The sequence below is a fragment of the Oryzias latipes genome, chromosome 4 (genome assembly GCF_053564925.1).
Source record: "Oryzias latipes strain Hd-rR chromosome 4, Olatipes_Hd-rR_3.1".
NCBI classification, from domain to species: Eukaryota; Metazoa; Chordata; class Actinopteri; order Beloniformes; family Adrianichthyidae; genus Oryzias; species Oryzias latipes.
The window spans coordinates 32645200-32661264 of NC_136240.1; the positions used below are offsets into that span (position 1 = coordinate 32645200).

Consider the following 16065-nt stretch of genomic DNA (forward strand, 5'->3'; position numbering starts at 1 on the left):
CAGGGAGAAGAAGGACGACGTGGCGGCAGCCGTCACCATGGTGACCAGCTCCACCTATTACAGCACATCTGCTCCCAAAGCCGAGCTCCTTATTAAGATGAAGGACATGCAGCAGCACGAGGAAGAGGAGGACTCCGAGGACGAGCTGGACATCGATTTAGCCAACAAGAAGGCACTGAAAACTTCTATCTTCCTCCTGCATCTCCAACAGACTGTTTTTTTGCCGCTTTCCTTTAACGGTTTTCCTGTTTGTCGCGCAGCAAGAGCTCATTGACAGCCTAAGCAAGAAGCTGCAGGTGCTGCGAGAAGCCAGGGAGAGCCTTCAGGAGGACATCCTGGACAACAACGCCCTGGGAGAGGAGGTGGAGGTCAGAGTCCAGCAGGTCTGCAAGCCCAACGAGCTGGACAAATTCCGGATGTTTGTCGGAGACTTGGACAAGGTGGTGAGCCTGCTGCTGTCACTGTCTGGGCGCCTAGCCAGAGTGGAAAACGCCCTCAACAGCCTGGAAGAGGACGCCACTGCGGAGGAGAGGGTGAGTGAGGAGCTCTCAGAACGCCCACAAATAACCTCCCTCGGGGGGGGTTCCTGTCAAACTGACGTTCTCCTCCTTCCCCCAGCGTACACTGATAGAGAAAAGGAAGCTGTTGATCCGGCAGCACGAGGATGCAAAGGAGCTGAAGGAGAACCTGGACCGCAGAGAGCGTGTGGTTTATGAGATCCTGGCGAATTACCTCGAGGACGACGGCCTCATGGACTATGAGCACTTTGTGAAGATGAAGTCCGCCCTGATCATCGAGCAGCGCAAACTGGAGGACAAGATCAAACTGGGGGAGGAGCAGCTGAAGTGCCTGATTGACAGCCTTCCCATCGAGCAGAGGCTGGCTTTGTGAAGACGCACCTGAGCTCTGTGACCAGCAGGGGGAGGCAGAGGGCCAGTGGAGGCGTTTTGTTTACTTGAACTGCCATCAAACACACTTTTCTAAACAGCATTTTTGAAGAAAAAAAACTCCCTTTTTCGTAAAAGAAAAAAGCAACCACTTTTTATTTTGTTCCACGTTTGTTTTCTAGTAATTTATTTTAGCCTTCTGAGTCCACTCAGAGGTGGACGGCGTGCGGACATGCGGCCTGACGTGCATCACGTGCCAACAGGCACAGCTATTTATCACTATTTTGCTTAATGATATCAACATTTATCATGTGGTCTGTAAAAATATTTCTTTGAGGAACGTAGAACCCGGTGGCCTTTTTCTGAGCGCGCTCTTGTCCTCGCCTCCTCACTGAAGAAACATTTTCTCTGCACTGAGGACTTAAAGGAGGCGTGCGGCCGCTCCAGCTGGGTGAGCATTTCTGTGGGCAGAGGAGGTGCAGGCTCCTTTTAAGAGCCCTTGATCAGCTTGACCGAACAGGAGGAGCTCTCCTCGTTCAGACCTGGAGGTCCAGGGGGATCTGAGGAGCTTCAGGAACCGCCCACACGACCAGCCTCGGCTCTCGCCCGTGTAGTTTCTCTTCAACGTCTTTGCTCGACTTTGCTCTCGTCATGTTTGACACAAAAACATTTCTGTACTTCAACTTGGGATCATTTCAACATTTTTGTTAGAAAGGCTGCAACTTTTATTTTCATTTTAAGCCCAAAAACGGTTTATTTTTGCTGCCAAATGTGATAATAAAACAAACAAATTGGATGAAATGGTGGCGTTCAGTTGGACTTCTTCCACTCCTCCTTCCCTTCCTGTTTACCACTCGAATGCAGTAAAGTTTGAAGGACTTTTCCTCGGGTTTGATCATTAACCCCGCCACACCCCCGATAACACAGCAGGTATGGACACCAGAAGAGGCAGGTACAGGTACAGGTGAGTTATGAAGAAAAGTCCACTGCTGCGCAAACATGCGTGAAGGAGCCGCTACTTTCTGAGGGAATCTGTGAATTCTACAAGTATTAAGGTCAGTCAAGCCTTTTAGTTATTCATTCAATTTTTCACACACGAAAAGATGGAAAAAAATAATCAGTTTAGAAGTGATTTGTAGGAAGTTCCTGCTTGAAATGAAAATGTATTTCCTGAAAAAAGCTTCCAACATTTAAACAAGAGCTCAACAGGAGTCCAGGTCCTGTTTCATGAAAGCAGATGAATCCATTTCATATTGTACTTTAAAAATCACATAAATAACATTTTGGGAAGATTTGTCAAACCTGATTTGTTGATAATATGCAGATCTAGATTTATATCAGATGATGAAAGCATTAGTTATACTTGAGAATGCGACATAATCACAGGACAGGAAGGATGATGACTCCTTCAGCCGTTGTGTTGTTGTTTCTGTACTCTAAAAGGAGATGATCTGTTGTACACTGAGGTCCAGCTTTGTACAAATCCCACTGTGATAAAAGAAAAAACCTGGTTCTCAAATATGTGTATTTATGTCAGAACAGCATGAAAAAATACCTCAGTTAACCCTTGTGCTATCCTATGGGGTAGAGATGACCATTCACGAGTTCTCCCTACCATGACAAAGGTGGATAAAGGTGGAAAGATTTCATGTAATCCATGGACACCAGTGAAGATCACAAATCATTGAAGAAAAAAGGTTCAGCTCACTGTCTAGTGGGTCTAGATGACCCAACTCCCAATGTTAAGTGCCTAGAATAGCACAAGGGTTATTAATGAATGTTCTGTTTGGAAGACAAACGTTAAAGCATTATTTCAATTGTAAGGCACGGGGGTGGCAGCATCATGCTGTGGGGCTGCTTTGCGAGAAACAACAATGTCGGTCTCTTTCCCGCTCCTGTGTCTCCTGCAGGGGGAGGGATGGCTCACTGCTGAGGGTTGACGGGAATGTTTCACCTCACACACACGGCTCACTGGCAGTTTCTGGGCCTGCTCACCGGGGTGGTGGCATGGATCCTCACCATGGCAACAGCCGGCCTGAACGAGTGGCGGCTCTGGTACGTGTCCGACACCTCCATCATCAACTCGGGTGTGGCCTGGGTGGGCATCTGGAGGGCGTGTTTCTACAGCCACGTCCTCTCCAGCACCGAGACCTGTCAGAGCATCCGCTTCTCCGACGGCTTCGTTCCCGCCGAGATCCCCGCGGCTCAGGTCCTCATGATCCTGGCTGCCATCTTCGGCCTGGCGGGGAACATAAGTGCTGCCGTGGCCATGAGGCGGGCCTACTTCTCTGTGGAGGAACCAGGCAACATCCGAGCCGTCTTTGTCCTAGCGGGGGCCTTGTATCTGCTCACAGCAACCACGTCCATGGTGCCACTGATGTGGAACATGAGCTCCGTGCTCAGAAACGACACCATAGAGTTCCCCCCTGACTTCTACCTCCCCGCTGCTCCCGTCAAGCAGAGCGTGGGTGCAGCCATCGGCGTGGGCATCATCGGCTCCGTCATGATGCTTTTAAGCGGGGTGCTGTTCCTCTGCTACCGGTATGCGTGGCAGGCCCCTGAGAAAGCCACAGACCCCCTTCATGGACCCTGGACGATGACCACACTCTCCCAAAGTCCGGGGTCATCAAGGGCGGTCAGCGAGGGCACAGACAATCCTGCTTTCATCACCGAAGAGGCCGATGAAGCCCTGTGATGCCTCTCTGCAGAACTCTTCATGGACGCCCCAACAGAAACTGGAGTTAGGAGCAAATTTAGGAAATGTCCGTTCCCTAATCCAAACTGTCTCAACGTAAGCAGAATGATGCTCTCTATCTGAAAAATAAAAATGATTCAAACCAGGATTTAAAAAATTGATTTATTTATTTTACGCTTTTAATTTTAAAAGCTTTTGTTCCTCAGGGCTAAAGACGAAAAAGTCCCACTCTGATCATCCCTTGATCTATTTTCAAAGCGTTCCCAGTGGTCTTTGAATGATGATTAACCCTTGAGCTATCTTAGATGACCCCACCTTTCCATTGACGTGTTATTCCTACCATGACAAAGGTGGATAAAGGTGGAAAGATTTCATGTAATCCATGGACACCAGTGAAGATCACAAATCATTGAAGAAAAAAGGTTCAGAGCACTGTCTAGTGGGTCTAGATGACCCAATTCCCAACGTTAAAGTACCTAGGATAGCACAAGGGTTATACCAGTTTTAGCCAAATTTGGAAGAAAAATAAACTACTGTTTTCTAGGACATAGTTTCTGCAGAGCGACAGTAAATCATGAGAAATCACCTCTGAGTTGTGGGCAGAACTATTGGTTCCCACCCTGTTGCTGAAAGCTCTCTGTTCACTTGCTCTCCTGCTAGCTTCCAGCCGCTCACACCACGCTAACGGTGGCGAGGAATGTCGGCGCCATCCAGCCGAACAGCTTAGATCCAGATTTCTGTTTGTCTGACAGTGGATGCATCAGAATGGAGCAGAGCAGGGAGCTTGTGGTCCACATGTTTTCTGCATCACAAATGTGTTTTTTTCTTGTTTTTTGTTTTTCAAACAGAATTTTTCGTCTGCTCCTGATTCACAATAATTTGAATAAAGAAATACTCAGAAATGCAATTTTAAGATTACTTTTCCTTATTTTCTCTATCATCAGAAAAACTTCACAAAAAGATGTTAAAAACACACAAAAAACTTTTTTTTTTAATCGGAGGGAGTCTGTAAAGAAACCTGTTGCTCAAAATCCACACTTTTACCTGGTCCGACCTTTATTGCCACGTGGGGGCGCCAGAAATACCCATGCGTGGAAAATGATGTTTGGCAGAAAAGGTCTAGTCTTACTAAAGTACGGTTGCCGAGAGGTGCAAGACACGCTTACATTTAAGATACAGCAACAGCAAATCCCAGTACAAATGAACAAATCACAAAACACAACAGCAAATCATGAAACACAACAGCAAATCACGAAACACAACTGCAAATCACGAAACACAACAGCAAATCATGAAACACAACAGCAAATCACGAAACACAACAGCAAATACTGAAACACAACAGCAAATACTGAAACACAACAGCAAATCATGAAACACAACAGCAAATACTGAAACACAACAGCAAATCATGAAACACAACAGCAAATACTGAAACACAACAGCAAATCATGAAACAGATCAACAAATACGGAAACACAACTGCAAATCACGAAACACAACAGCAAATCATGAAACAGATCAACAAATATGGAAACACAACAGCAAATCACGAAACACAACAGCAAATCATGAAACAGATCAACAAATATGGAAACACAACAGCAAATCACGAAACACAACAGCAAATCATGAAACAGATCAACAAATACGGAAACACAACAGCAAATCACGAAATACAACAGCAAATACTGAAACACAACAGCAAATACTGAAACACAACAGCAAATCATGAAACACAACAGCAAATACTGAAACACAACAGCAAATACTGAAACACAACAGCAAATCATGAAACAGATCAACAAATACGGAAACACAACTGCAAATCACGAAACACAACAGCAAATACTGAAACACAACAGCAAATCATGAAACAGATCAATAAATACGGAAACACAACTGCAAATCACGAAACACAACAGCAAATACTGAAACACAACAGCATATCATGAAACACAACAGCAAATACTGAAACACAACTGCAAATCACGAAACACAACAGCAAATACTGAAACACAACAGCAAATCACGAAACACAACAGCAAATCAAGAAACACAATAGCAAATACTGAAACACAACTGCAAATCACGAAACACAACAGCAAATCATGAAACAGATCAACACATACAGAAACACAACAGCAAATCACGAAACACAACAGCAAATCACGAAACACAACAGCAAATCATGAAACAGATCAACACATACTGAAACACAACAGCAAATCACGAAACACAACAGCAAATCAAGAAACACAATAGCAAATACTGAAACACAACTGCAAATCACGAAACACAACAGCAAATCATGAAACAGATCAACACATACAGAAACACAACTGCAAATCACGAAACACAACAGCAAATCATGAAACAGATCAACACATACAGAAACACAACTGCAAATCACGAAACACAACAGCAAATCATGAAACAGATCAACAAATCATGAAACAAATCAACAAATACGGAAACACAACAGCAAATCACGAAACACAACAGCAAATACTGAAACACAACAGCAAATCATGAAACACAACAGCAAATACTGAAACACAACAGCAAATCACGAAACACAACAGCAAATCAAGAAACACAATAGCAAATACTGAAACACAACAGCAAACCACGGAACAAATGACAGAGTCCTGAAACACAAAAGCAATTACGCGTGAAAACTAACAAATACTGAATTACAAAAACAATCTCGATACAAATGAACAAATCCAGAAACACAACAAGGAAAGCGGAGAAACGGCGTCTAACTGAAACGGAATGTCCTGAATCCCGGAAGTGACGTAATATAAAACTAATTGTGTATTATTTTTTACATTTACTTATTACTGTCTTTTTTATGTGGACATTTTCAATAAATGAGACAGTCCAAAAGCATTTCTTCAATTGTATTACTACAATAGAAATTACAACAACGTTTATCAAGGTAAAGTTTTTGCTTTTCCGGTATTAAGGGTATTCCCTCTCCGTTAAGACCACTCTAGCTCTCTCAGTATTTGCTGTTGTGTTTCGTGATTTGCTGTTGTGTCTCGTGATTTGCTGTTGTGTTTCAGTATTTGCTGTTGTGTTTCGTGATTTGCTGTTGTGTTTCATGATTTGCTGTTGTCTTTCAGTATTTGCTGTTGTGTTTCGTGATTTGTTGATCTGTTTCATGATTTGCTGTTGTGTTTCGTGATTTGATGTTGTGTTTCGTGATTTGTTGTTGTGTTTCAGTATTTGCTGTTGTGTTTCGTGATTTGCTGTTGTGTTTCATGATTTGATGTTGTGTTTCGTGATTTGATGTTGTGTTTCGTGATTTGCTGTTGTGTTTCATGATTTGATGTTGTGTTTCATGATTTGATGTTGTGTTTCATGATTTGATGTTGTGTTTCGTGATTTGTTCATTTGTACTGGGATTTGCTGTTGCTGTATCTTAAATGTAAGCATGTCTTGCACCTCTCGGCCACCGTACTAAAGCCTGTCAACCCTTGACATGGAGTCACAGTTCTGCTCTCCAGATTCAGCTGATGCTCCCTGAGGTTTTCACTGAAGGCCTTTTATTCTGAAGTTTCACTTTTATTCTCTGTAACTTCGGTTTTGGATAGATTTCCCCTTGAGAATAAAAGCTTTGCCACAAAGACACATTGTTACTTTTTTATGTTGTTTCTTAACAGCAATCGGTGGATGCAAAGTCTTTTTTCTTTAATGTTGATTCAGGGCATTTGACGTCTTTGTTTATGTGTCTTTGGGCTGTATTGGACTGAGGCTGTTTGGAAACAAATCTGCTGAAACTGTCTGCATGATCGTCATGAAAGGTGCCGAGGTGTGGCCTTCTGACGGGCTCATGTGTGGCGGGTGGGAGTGAGTCAGGTTCACCGAACATGTGACCAACGTAGGAGGCTGCAGAGAGCAGGCATGTGAGCATGGAGAGGGGGCCGCCTGCGCTGATTGTTGCTGAGGAAGGCATGCGCACACACACACGTTCTGCACCTCTCTGGAGGCGGCATGCAAAAACAAAAGGCCCTCAATGGAGTGTGCCCCTTTGCAAACACTCAGGTGTTTTCTCACATTCGTGAACAGAGCGTTGCCGTCACGCTGGGACGAGTCAACGTGAGCTTTGAGACAAAAGTGAACCGAAGTGCGTCTTGTGTTTTCATAGCTCAACTCAAGTCGTGCCCTGTTGTGCTCTGCACAATCTCTGGAACCGAGTCCCTTATCAGTTCTGAGTGCAGCACTGTTGATAAAGATAGCGCCACTTCCCAACAAAGCATTTCCAGTTTTCCTAACTTTCATCAAACCACACAGTTTATTTAACTCAATACATTTTAAACACGTTGAAAGAGGTTTGAAAAACCCAGGATCCCATGAGCCTTTGCACATGAAATGGTCCACTTTCATTTGCAGAGCTTAATGCCGTCATCATCATCCTCTGCAGTTATCAAGATCAGATAAGCTTCAGGACATGTGAGGCTCTCTCTGCATGTGCAGCCTTTCTGAAAACAGGAAGAAGTTTTTTCACATCTGCACCTAAACAGAAACGTTAATGTTCTTCCTGAAGTTTATGAACATTTCTGCAGGTGATGCAGCAGAGTAGTCAGTCCTCCAGTTTTAAAAATAGCTGTTTTTAACACCTACTTGTGGCATTCTTCTGATGATGGTGGACACATATTGACCACTTTACGCCTAAATGTTTTTCCGGCATTAAATGAAAAGATCCTTTGTTTGTTTTCCCTTTCATGTAGATGCCAAATTAGGGTAATTTAAGAGCAGAAGTGGTTTAATGCTCTTTTGGGCGTCAAGAGGGTTAAAAAAAATTAACCTCAAGATTACATTTCTGAGTATTTCTGTATTCAAATCGTTGTGAATCAGGAGCAGATGGAAACAAATGCTGCTTGAAAAAGATCCTGTTTGTGACATCACAGGCTCCCTGCTCTGCTCCATTCTGATGCATCCACTCGCAGATCAATGGATCCACGTGCGTCTTTGTTTTCCTCGTCTGAGCTGGAATCTGGCATTTTTGCTGCACCACTAGCTGGAGAGCATGGAAACACATGGGCGACAGGAAGTGGGCGGAGGCTTACTCCACACCAAGAGTCCCGCCCACAAGCAACCCACAACTTAACTCCTGCCGCACTGCAGAAACTATGTCCTAGAAAATGAAAGGTTTTTATTTTCATTTTGGCTAAAACGGCACAATCAAAACTGAAAGACCACCAGGAAGACTTTTGTAATGATGATCAGAGCGGGACCTTAACAATAAAAAGTGCTTAATTTTTAATTTTTTCAGTGAAGTTATGAGATAACGATCTGACATGTCAGAAAAGCTATAGAGGGAGTATTATTGTAGACATTTGAATCAGCCTTTTGGACTGAAAAAAGGAACAGTTCAGCAAATAATCCAGGCGTTAGCATCACCTACTAACTCAAAGACAAACCTCTATCGTTCTAACTACCTTAAAAACTTTGTGTCGGAATCCAGGAAAACCCTTTCTGCTTTCGTCTGTGTGTTTACACAAAATGAATATTGTTTTTTGGAGGGAAAATGTAACAAAGAGTAGTTTTTAATTGTTCGGTTGGCTGGTTTGTACTCTGGTTCCCATTCTGCATCCTAAAACTGTAAACAAAGCAGCCCAACCAAACACAAACAGAGGACATAAAACTGAAGCAGGAGCTTATCGAGTGACTCTCCTGTCTTCAGCTGTTAAAGTATGGCGGGAATCCTCTGTGGCCTTCTGACACCTGATCTCAGTGCTCAAAATGAAGACATCCACATTCCCCACATGCAAATGTCAGACTATGAAACACAGTGCTGACGGGTAATGAGGTTTTTCAGGCTTATCATCACTGCTGTCAGATCCCATAGAGAAATAAAAAAGATGACCCAGTTGTTCTTTTTGTCAGAATAAACATGATTGCTCTTTTTTTTTGATGATATTTGTTCTGTAGCACACGTTACTCAAGTTATAAACTGACCAATCAGATGCTTCAAACATTTGATTGACAGATTTCGTGTAGCCCACTTTCCATCAAGCTCTCTCCTGATATGTGGGACTGGTTGCCATAGAAATGTTGACTCAGAGCGACTCGGCTCAGTCGCCGCTTACCGACAATTTCTGGCCCCAACATGGCGACGGCTGTACAGCGGAAATAAATCATTTTCTGTGGGTGACGTCACGCTCTCTCAGTCCAGTTCTCATCTACAGTCAATGTGCCAAACGTGCAGTTTTACTGTCCATCATGTCTTCTTGCATGTCCTGACGCTTCACACTGTGTTTACCTGTCATCATTTGGTGGGATGTCAACAAAAAAAAAAGACAAAGCAAATGATTTCCCCTAAGGTATTTTTTTGTGTTTAACCCTTGTGCTATCTTAGATGACCCCCCCCTTCCATTGACCTGTTCTCCCTACCATGACAAAGGTGGATAAAGGTGGAAAGATTTCATGTAATCCATGGACACCAGTGAAGATCACAAATCATTGAAGAAAAAAGGCTCAGAGCTCTGTCTAGTGGGTCTAGATGACCCAACTCCCAATGTTAAAGTGCCTAGGATAGCACACGGGTTAAAGTAGATGCAGGGGGCCTCATTCCTCCTGCTGAGGACTTCTCGTTTCCGTCCTCCTACAGCTCCACCCAGTTGTTTCTTGCATCTTCTGGGACTTCAGCTCATTTCCTGCTGATAGCTGCCCTCAGTCTGGGACGGGAGTCTCCCTGCTGCCTGTGGCGGCGCCTCTCAATCTGATCTGTGCTCCTCTGGATCTGGGAGGCCCAAACAGAACCACGGTGAGGTCCGGCATGTCTCAGGGCCCCTTCGGGATGACATGTGACAACATCATTATCTCTCATTAACTTCACTCTGCAGCAGCTGGGAAGCGTCTCAAATCATCCTCCTCTTGTCCATCGCCATACCTGTGCGCGCGGATGACGCCCACAGTTATGGAGGGAGGTGACACGCTCCGACCTTGACAAATTGGTGTGATTATGTCAGCTGGTTCTGCATTCTTCACAGAACCCACTGCCCATTAAAGCGTTCATTAAACACAGCTTAGCTCAGCGAGCGACCAGGAAATCTGATGGAGATTAGCTTCAAGCTGTGTTTCCACCGCCGCAGACACACCAAAAAACCAGAAGCTCTGTTTTCCACAGCAGTTCACCAACACCATCAGAAATGACATTTACCAGCAAAGGAGGATTGTTCTTTTAATAAAAAACACCAACACTGCTCTGTGCTTCATGCTTTAGTATTGAGAACCATTTACAGCATTTTAAAAGCCTAACAGGAAACACTGTTCTCCGCTGAAAGGTCTTGATGTTCTCCTAGAATGTGTGACGCCACGAATCAACAGGAACCTGTCCTCCCCTGAACACAGCAGGTCTTTGCTGCACAGGTGATCAAAGCCATCCATCTCTACAGCAGCCACTATGCTAAATCTGGATGAAGAAAAGTCATTCGTTGCCAAAGCAGCTTGAGGTGCGCTCCTACAGGTGGCGGTGCTGTGCGGTGGGTGTCTGTGCAGGCGATTCCTCCTCTAAACGTACTCTGAGCGCTTCCCGGCTGCCTCCCCGGCGCTCATCATCTGGTATCTCTGTGGCGGCGCCGGCTGCCGCTCCCCATGGGAGAACGAGCAGGAGGTGACCATGAGCAGCCCGGCCACCACGAGGAGGAACCCTGCCACCCAGCCACAGAACAAGGCGTCTCCAAACTCCCACCGAGGAACAACGTCAGGCACTTTATCGTCAAAGAAATGGACGACGGCTAGATGGGCCATGTAGGAGACAGGGATGAGACACATCACCCCGGAGATCATTCCTAGCACTCCCCCGGTGATGGTGAGAGTCCTCTTGGTTCGTGAGGCGCCCAGTTCCTCACAGCTGCTGAAGAAGTTGAGTCCAGGTATGGCCACCAGAATTCCCAGGAGGCCCACACAAAGGGTGGTGCACATGAGGATGCGGGCCATCTTGATGTCAGTGGAGAGCCCCAGCAGGCTGTCATAAGTTCGGCACTCCAAGCTTCCGATGTCCTGGACCACGCAGGTCTCCCACAGGCCGAGCTCGTAGCTCTCCACCGGCAGCAGGGAGGTGGACATGGTCAGCCACTGCGGCGAGATGGTGGTGGCCAGAGCACAAAGCCAGGCTCCGATGTAGACCAGCATCCCCAGCAGCTCCAAGGCGCAGGCGCCTCTGCTCAGCTGTCGCTCTCCTCCGGCCTGCATGCTCAAGGGCTCTTCTCCGATTGCTCTGCAGGTGGAGGGGCCCCTCCACGTCCGGCCGGGACAAAGCAGCTGATAATTGGAAGTGACCGCTCTGGCTCAGGACCCGGACGGAGCTCACAGACGCTTCCCACACGGAGCAGCACACATCTTCTGAGGCGGGAAGGAGAGGGGGCCCGCCCCTTTGTGATCCTCCTGCTGCTGTGCCAATGGGCAAGAAACACTGATGACTTCAAATTCGACAAGTTCAAAGAACATCCCAAATCACAGGCCACAGGGGACGTCATCAACCCAGACAGGATGGTTGCCTGTTATAAAATGGAAAAGTGACCTGATGTCTGCGGCAGGGTCATCCGGAGGATTTAGTTGGAGAGATTGCTGCACAATATGAAAAAATTAAAGAACTAATATGACATGAACTCGTGAAGCGACTAATTCCAGCTGCAAAATCCTCACAGATGTTTATTACAAATCCCTTTACTACCAAACGCATCCACCGGCAGCCGAATCCCATACCTCCAGATGATGTTTGCTGTTTTAAATCCTTCATCTGTTTGTGCTGACTGCTCCTACAGTCACACTTTCTCAGCTTGTGACTGAACCCTGACAACAGAGCGGCTTATTGTGTGCCCTCACAAGAACTCTGCGAAGCATGTGGGAAATGATCGTAGGAGGCCTCGGATCAAAGCCGTGATATGATTAAATGTTTTCCAGTCTTAAATACACTGAAATTACACACAAAAAACACAAACAAAAATGCACAGATAAAACCCCCAGCGTGCCAGAACTCCTCCTCCTCTGCAGAGAAAAGCTCTCAGCTGACCTGCTCTGACGTCTGAGTGGCAATTTATGCGAATCGTGTGGAATCTAAGAGCCTCTTTTGGTGAGCGTACAGTCTGAGAAGCACGGATTCTTGTGAAACTCTCTAAAATGAAAGAGAAATATAAACATTTATGCCAGAAAAAATGAAGTTTTAGGACTTTTGTCAGGAAGTAAAGGACCTATGAGGAACCACAGCCGTGGTAGTTCCTTTAGCTACCACAAGATGGCGGCAAAACCCGCTTTTAAAACATGAATTTCTACCTGACTTCAGTTCAAGTTTTGGGAACTTGTCAATGTGATGAAAACACTGTTAAACACTGACAAAAATAACTACCAGTACTTATTAAGTTGTTTTATTAAAAACAATTATGTACATGCTTTCCTACTCCCACTTCTTCAGTACTTCAGTATTTCCTCTCTGCGGCACAAGACTTTTTAATAAAGCAAGATATAATATAAAGGTGGTTTATTTCCCTAATTCAGCTCAAAAAGTAAAATGGATATATTCTACGCCCTGCAAAAGACTGGCGACATGTCCAGGGTTTACCATGCCTTTGCCTGACATGAGCGAGGATAGGCTCCAGCAACCCTGTGGTTGCTCGAACTTGCTGTAAGGGATCCAGGGGCTTCAAAAGATGGATGTCTTTATTTTATTTTACACACACGCTGATCAAATGTTTACATTTTTTTCATTTTGATGATTCACAGAGAATGAAACCCCAGAATTTAGTATCTGGCAAAACTTGATTTTTACTCAAGACCCTTTAAACAAAATGCACATCTGCAACAAAAAAGGATATTAAATACATTCAAATTCATTATTAACTAACATTTGATAGGGCTTTTTTCTGTAATACAGTAATCATTGTTACTGTTAAGAAAAATCTTTTGAAAAGCACACGAACACCTTTGTACGTATGAGAAAGCGAAAATTGCCGTGAAAGGGAAAATAAAGGGAGAGCTTTGGAGAAAAATTGAAGCTGCATTCAAGGAGATACAAAGGAAATGGGGAACAAAAGGAGAGCTTTATGGATGTGGCAGCGTTCTGGTGTTATGACCCACAGATCTTTGACGTCGACAAACAGTCCAGACATTTGTCTTCATTGTTAGGGGAGCCAAATACAAGAGTGTTCTCTTATGTGTTGTCCTGGATATACTGTTTGATGAAAAGAGGATGACATAATTCAACATTACAAACACGTTTTCAATTATTTTTGACCCCAAAAAAATCCCATTTGGAAAAATTTGGGCACATTTGTTCTGAACAGAATAATGATCATCCCGACCTCCTATGCCAGCAGAATTAGACGGCGTGTTTGAATGGATAGCCTTTAATGCATCGGACACAAACTACGACACTTGTAAATGGATCTCACCGCAGTAGCTGACTATCCCGGCCATTTATTGGCGAAGGCAGGAGACACCCTGGACAGGTTGCCAGTCTGTTGCAGGGTCACACATCACACCGCCATGCACACTCACATTCACACCTCTGGACAATTTAGAGTGACCGATTAACCTATGAAGCATTTTTTTGGATGGTGGGAGGAACGCACAGAGAGAACCTACGCATGCACAGGGAGAACATGCAAACTCCACACAGAAAGGTCCCCCATTGATGTTCTGTTTCAGGTCCCCCAGCTGGGACTTGAACCAGGGGCCTGCTTGCTGTGAGGCAAGAGCGCTAACCACTGCACCACCGTGCAGGACCACAAGACATTAAATAAGGGCACATTCATATGCAAAGTTTGTTTTCCAACTAAACTTTGTGGGTCCTGAATAATCCCCACTTCCTGTTCAGCCCAAACCTGCTGGTTTTCTTCAGCAGCGTGTGTAAATGTTGTGAAATATCACAACATTTGACAGTATGACTGATGGTAAACGTCCAGCAACTTGTTGCTTTATAATTTATAATGCTTTATGATTTTAAACCCCACCCCCTCTAACATCCATCCAACTCGTTAATGATAAAATAAATAATGTCTCAATTGAAAGTGTTACAGAAATCAAATTCTTATGGGTTTTTATTGATGACAAACTAAGTTGGAAGCCTCACATCAGACACATATAAAGTAAATTCTCGAAAAGTATTTCAATCATAAATAAAGCTAAACATGTATTAGAATACAACGGTAGATATTTATTGCACTGCTCCTTACTATTACCACATTTCACCTACTGTATAGAAATTTGGGGAAATAATCTCACTTATGTCAGGGGAGCCGGTTTAGCTCATGCTGGTTTGCGGCACCTTCCGTCCGTGAAACCAGGGTTCGACTCCAGGCTGCTCCCTGTTCCCTTCTCTACCTCTGTGCCTGTTCCAAGCCCAGTTTGAGAAGGTTGCATCAGGAAGGGCACCCAGCATAAAACATTGCCAAGTTTACCATGCGACTTGTTCACTGTGGCGACCCCTGATGGGAGAAGCCAAAAGAGGAAGAATCTCACTTATGTCAAAAAGATCTCACTGCATCCTCTCTCTTTACTTCAAAATCCAGCCATCAGAATTGGACATAAAGCCGGGTGTCTTGATCATACAAACAATTTATTCTATCAATCCAGACTTTTAAAACTTCATGACCTTGTGGATTTTTACACTGCACAACTTCTACACAGAGCCAGTGGGAAGTCGTTACCATTCAAAATCCAAAAGCAGTTCTTGGAAAATGAAGGAGGAACAAACTGAGGGGATGCAGGAACTTCAATATCAAACTGATAAGAACCACAAAGAAAAGTTTTAGTGTGTCTGTGTGTGGCACTAAACTTTGGTTAAGTAGTGAGCTCAAACGATGTTCAAATATCCAAATATTCAAGCAAATGTATAAAGAAACTCTGATTTCATGATATAAATATAAGGGGTGTTAGGATCAACAGGTGTTTGAATAATTTCAAATAAATGAAATTAATCAATCATTACTATACACTGGATTTTGTAACTTGAAAAGAATCTATCTGATCAGAACAGGATAACAAAAACTATGTAAAACTATAAAGTGAATGAACTCAGTAGGGGTGGGATTATATAAACTTGCTTCTTCCCACTCCTTTTCAAGCAATAAATCAAGCTCTACCTGACTTTAGTTAATGATCACTGTTATAATTAAGCATATGTGATTTAAGTGTCTTTTTTGGTTTTGTTTTCTGCTTTTTTATCTATGCATTTTCTCATTTCTGAAATGAGTTTGACAAATCTGTGTGCATTCTTTATTGCTTTAACAACAATGCATGAAATAAATCAAAATAAATCAACTATTCATTTCCAACAAAAACGGTTAAAAATGTAATCAATATAAATAAATATTGGCCTACATTACAAAAGGGGTTTATCCAAATATACACCTCGCGTGTCAGAAGATCCATAAGCCCCTGTTGTAACAGTAAAATCAGTCCAACACAAGAGGACTTCAGCTCTGTCATGAAAAAGAAAACTGATGCTACCAAAATAATACACAATATGTC

At 43.9% G+C, this 16065-nt stretch overlaps 3 protein-coding genes across 13 annotated transcripts in view; 2 read left to right on the forward strand and 1 right to left on the reverse strand.

Annotated features, from left to right (window-relative positions):
* Positions 1–1688, forward strand: part of shroom2a (shroom family member 2a) — a 31900-nt gene extending 30212 nt beyond the window's left edge. For all 11 annotated transcript variants that reach the window (XM_011474481.4, XM_020702677.3, XM_020702678.3 and 8 more), the window contains 3 exons: positions 4–172; positions 261–533; positions 619–1688. In XM_011474481.4, the coding sequence (XP_011472783.1) occupies positions 4–172; positions 261–533; positions 619–891 (715 nt within the window). In that variant the 3' untranslated portion in view covers positions 892–1688. The remainder of the gene's footprint in view (positions 1–3; positions 173–260; positions 534–618) is intronic.
* Positions 1689–1803: 115 nt separating this feature from the next.
* On the forward strand, positions 1804–4489 carry LOC101172570 (claudin-34). Its single transcript, XM_004068404.4, has 2 exons — positions 1804–1942; positions 2798–4489. Exon 2 carries the CDS (start codon positions 2833–2835, stop codon positions 3580–3582), a length of 750 nt encoding a protein of 249 aa, XP_004068452.1. The 5' UTR covers positions 1804–1942; positions 2798–2832; the 3' UTR covers positions 3583–4489.
* A 6313-nt stretch (positions 4490–10802) lies between these two features.
* Positions 10803–12273, reverse strand: LOC101172805 (claudin-24-like). The gene has a single exon (XM_004068405.5). The coding sequence runs from the start codon at positions 11788–11790 to the stop codon at positions 11107–11109; it is 684 nt and encodes a 227-aa protein (XP_004068453.1). The 5' UTR covers positions 11791–12273; the 3' UTR covers positions 10803–11106.
* Positions 12274–16065: the final 3792 nt, after the last annotated feature.

Excerpts from the sequence above, each read along its gene's own strand:
- LOC101172805 (XM_004068405.5), bottom strand. The coding sequence starts at position 11,790 with ATGCAGGCCGGAGGAGAGCGACAGCTGAGCAGAGGCGCCTGCGCCTTG.
- LOC101172570 (XM_004068404.4), top strand. The coding sequence starts at position 2,833 with ATGTTTCACCTCACACACACGGCTCACTGGCAGTTTCTGGGCCTGCTC.